At 50.1% G+C, this 3,108-nt stretch overlaps 1 protein-coding gene across 1 annotated transcript; it reads left to right on the top strand.

Moving 5' to 3' along the window:
- On the top strand, window positions 1-1,632 carry LOC136527068 (GDP-mannose 4,6 dehydratase 1-like). The gene has a single exon (XM_066519688.1). It carries the CDS (start codon window positions 76-78, stop codon window positions 1,198-1,200), a length of 1,125 nt encoding a protein of 374 aa, XP_066375785.1. The 5' UTR covers window positions 1-75; the 3' UTR covers window positions 1,201-1,632.
- The last annotated feature ends 1,476 nt before the right edge of the window (window positions 1,633-3,108 follow it).

The raw sequence follows: 3,108 nt of genomic DNA on the forward strand, positions 1-3,108 counted from the left end.
TCCCCTGCTTTTCTTCCCCTCTCCCCCGCAGATCTGACCGCTGAGCCGAGGCAAATCCTCTTCCTCGCTTCCCAAATGGCTCATTCCAACGGCGCGGCCGCCACTGCCACTGCCGCGGGCGACGGCGAGACCGCCCCGGTGCCGCGGTCCCTCGCGCCGGCGCGGAAGGTGGCGCTGATCACGGGCATCACGGGGCAGGACGGGAGCTACCTGACGGAGCTGCTTCTCTCCAAGGGGTACGAGGTGCACGGCCTCATCCGCCGCTCCTCCAACTTCAACACGCAGCGGCTGGACCACATCTACCACGACCCGCACGCGGTGCCGTCGTCGCCACGGCCCCCGATGCGGCTCCACTACGCCGACCTCTCCGACTCCTCCTCCCTCCGCCGCGCGCTCGACGCCATCTCCCCCGACGAGGTCTACAACCTCGCCGCGCAGTCGCACGTCGCCGTCTCCTTCGAGGTCCCCGACTACACCGCCGACGTCACCGCCACGGGGGCGCTCCGCCTCCTCGAGGCCGTCCGCCTGTCGCGCAAGCCCATCCGCTACTACCAGGCGGGCTCCTCGGAGATGTTCGGCTCCACGCCGCCGCCGCAGAGCGAGGACACGCCCTTCCACCCGCGCTCCCCCTACGCCGCCGCCAAGGTCGCCGCGCACTGGTACACCGTCAACTACCGCGAGGCCTACGGCATCTTCGCCTGCAACGGCGTGCTCTTCAACCATGAGTCCCCGCGCCGCGGCGAGAACTTCGTCACGCGCAAGATCACGCGCGCCGTCGGCCGCATCAAGGTCGGCCTGCAGACCAAGGTCTTCCTCGGCAACCTCTCGGCGGCCAGGGACTGGGGATTCGCGGGGGACTACGTCGAGGCAATGTGGCTCATGCTGCAGCAGGATCAGCCAGCCGATTATGTCGTCGCCACTGAGGAATCCCACACCGTCGAGGAGTTCTTGCAGGCTGCCTTCGGCTACGCTGGGCTCAACTGGAAGGATCATGTGGTCATTGACAAGAAGTACTTCCGGCCTGCAGAGGTCGACAGCCTCAAGGGGGACTCCACCAAGGCCAGGAGGGTGCTCAAATGGAAGCCCAAGGTTGGGTTCCAGCAGCTCGTGGAGATGATGGTTGATCACGACATTGAGCTCGCCAAGAAGGAGAAGGTCCTGGTGGATGCTGGCTACCGTGACCCCAAGCAGCAGCCATAGAAACAGCACAGTTGCTTCTTGCTCTGTTGGGTTTCGGATTCAGATTGTTGCCTTGTAGCTCATATACATGGTGGTTCTCAGGGTAGAGGTTGACCGAAGTTACTATCGATACTTCTCCTGGTAAGAAATAAGGATGATTGCAGTATGGTGGTTCTCAGGGTTGGTATTTGGAAGAGGATGATATGCCTGCCTGATTATGTTATGTGCTTTATTAATCAAATGAATGAATAATCCATGCCAATTTGGTATTTGGAAGAGGATGATATGCCTGCCTGATTGCAGCTGTTGATGTTAAGAGCAAAAGTGTCATCCTGATAGCAGCTGCTTCAGCTTGTATTGTTCTACTTCAGCTACTAATTGAAATTAGTTTTTTTTTGGCTGTATACCATGAACTCCAGCCTCCAGGAAGGTTAATTTCCACTGTTCTGAGCTTCTGGCAGTATGTGCTATCCAGTTTAACAATGAGTCTTCTGAAGTTTAAGGATACTCTTCATGTGCAAATGGCATCATATCTGATCTGAAACCAATAGCATATCAATATTGCCCACGGCCCCATGCTGAATATAACTTTTTTTTTTTCAATAAAGCCAAGAGAGTTCATATATGCTCCTATAGCATAATGGGCTTCATGACAAGCATTGGGTGTTGTATTACCTTTGCTTTGTTTCTTCTGTTTGTTACCTTCTTTGTTAAGTGGTTCTGGATCTGGCTTTATTAGTAGCGAAAAGTTTCGAGTCCATGATGTTACTATGATCGTCTTCAACTGCTGAGGTATTTACAAATATCGGTGAAGTAGCATGATTTGTCCTTTGGGCTCTTCTTACATCTTGGGTTTAATTAACTTTTGCAACAATAGTGCTGCTTGGATACTTTTTTTTCCTGACTTCGACTATAAACATTTTCACTTTTTCAGCCCGCGTAATATTTCAGAGCTGACAATTGTGTGCCACTTCTAGTGTTGTAGTTTCAGTCACTTGGCAACTGGATTATTCTGAGTTTATCTGTAATATTCTGTTGTGTTATAACTTGAACCTCTTTGTTCTATGTTATTCTTGAACATTTAGCTTTTACAACATCCATTATGTAAATGGAGGCTTGATTTGTCACGTCCATATATGTTATACATTTGTAATCAGTAATGCACTTTTCTTCTAGAATTTGACAATCACGTCCATTGTACATGAACTTGATGTACCTCAGCCTTAATTCAGGTTGCTGTGCTGTGATGCTGTATAAATTGGATTGTCAACTTGTTACCGTACGATTAGGATCCAGTGATTTTCATGGACCACTATTTTTTCAGTCATTATCGACACCAAACAGAACTTGGATCAACTTGGTGGAGTTGCGGGTGCATAATTCTATCATTATCGAATGCTAGCAAAAATATGTTTTACAATAGGTGAAACCTTCTCCAAGGGTGGAAACCTTGTGGCGTGGCTGCCACTTGGCTTGCCTCTGTCCACACCTCTACTTGGATAGACCCCGTTGTGCCGTGGACTTAACCTCTCTCTTTCCCCTCTCACCTGTAGATCCAAACTCTCCCTCCAACTCATCTTCCAGGTTCGTACTTCCTCTGTTCCAAATTATAAGACGTTTTGATATTTTTAAATTCATAGTATTTGCTATGTATCTAGACATAACATATATCTAGATGCATAGTAAAAGTTATGAATCTAGAAAAACCAAAACACCTTATAATTTGAAATGGAGGAAGTAGGATTTAGGGATGCCAGGGTTTTGGGGTTAGCTCAGTTAGGACATCTCTGGTGGGCGCATGGGTTTAGAGGGAGCCTTCACCAATGGTGGAGGCGGATTGTGGGCGGGGCAAGCTCTCTCAAATCCGTTGTCACTCTCCCTCCCCAACATCCATTCAAACCCTCTTTCCCGCTCGAAAAGTTAGGCATA

The sequence above is a fragment of the Miscanthus floridulus genome, chromosome 19 (assembly GCF_019320115.1).
Source record: "Miscanthus floridulus cultivar M001 chromosome 19, ASM1932011v1, whole genome shotgun sequence".
Taxonomy (NCBI): domain Eukaryota; kingdom Viridiplantae; phylum Streptophyta; class Magnoliopsida; order Poales; family Poaceae; genus Miscanthus; species Miscanthus floridulus.

What these genes read in the sequence shown, in the direction of transcription:
- LOC136527068 (XM_066519688.1), top strand. Translation starts at nt 76, where the DNA reads ATGGCTCATTCCAACGGCGCGGCCGCCACTGCCACTGCCGCGGGCGAC.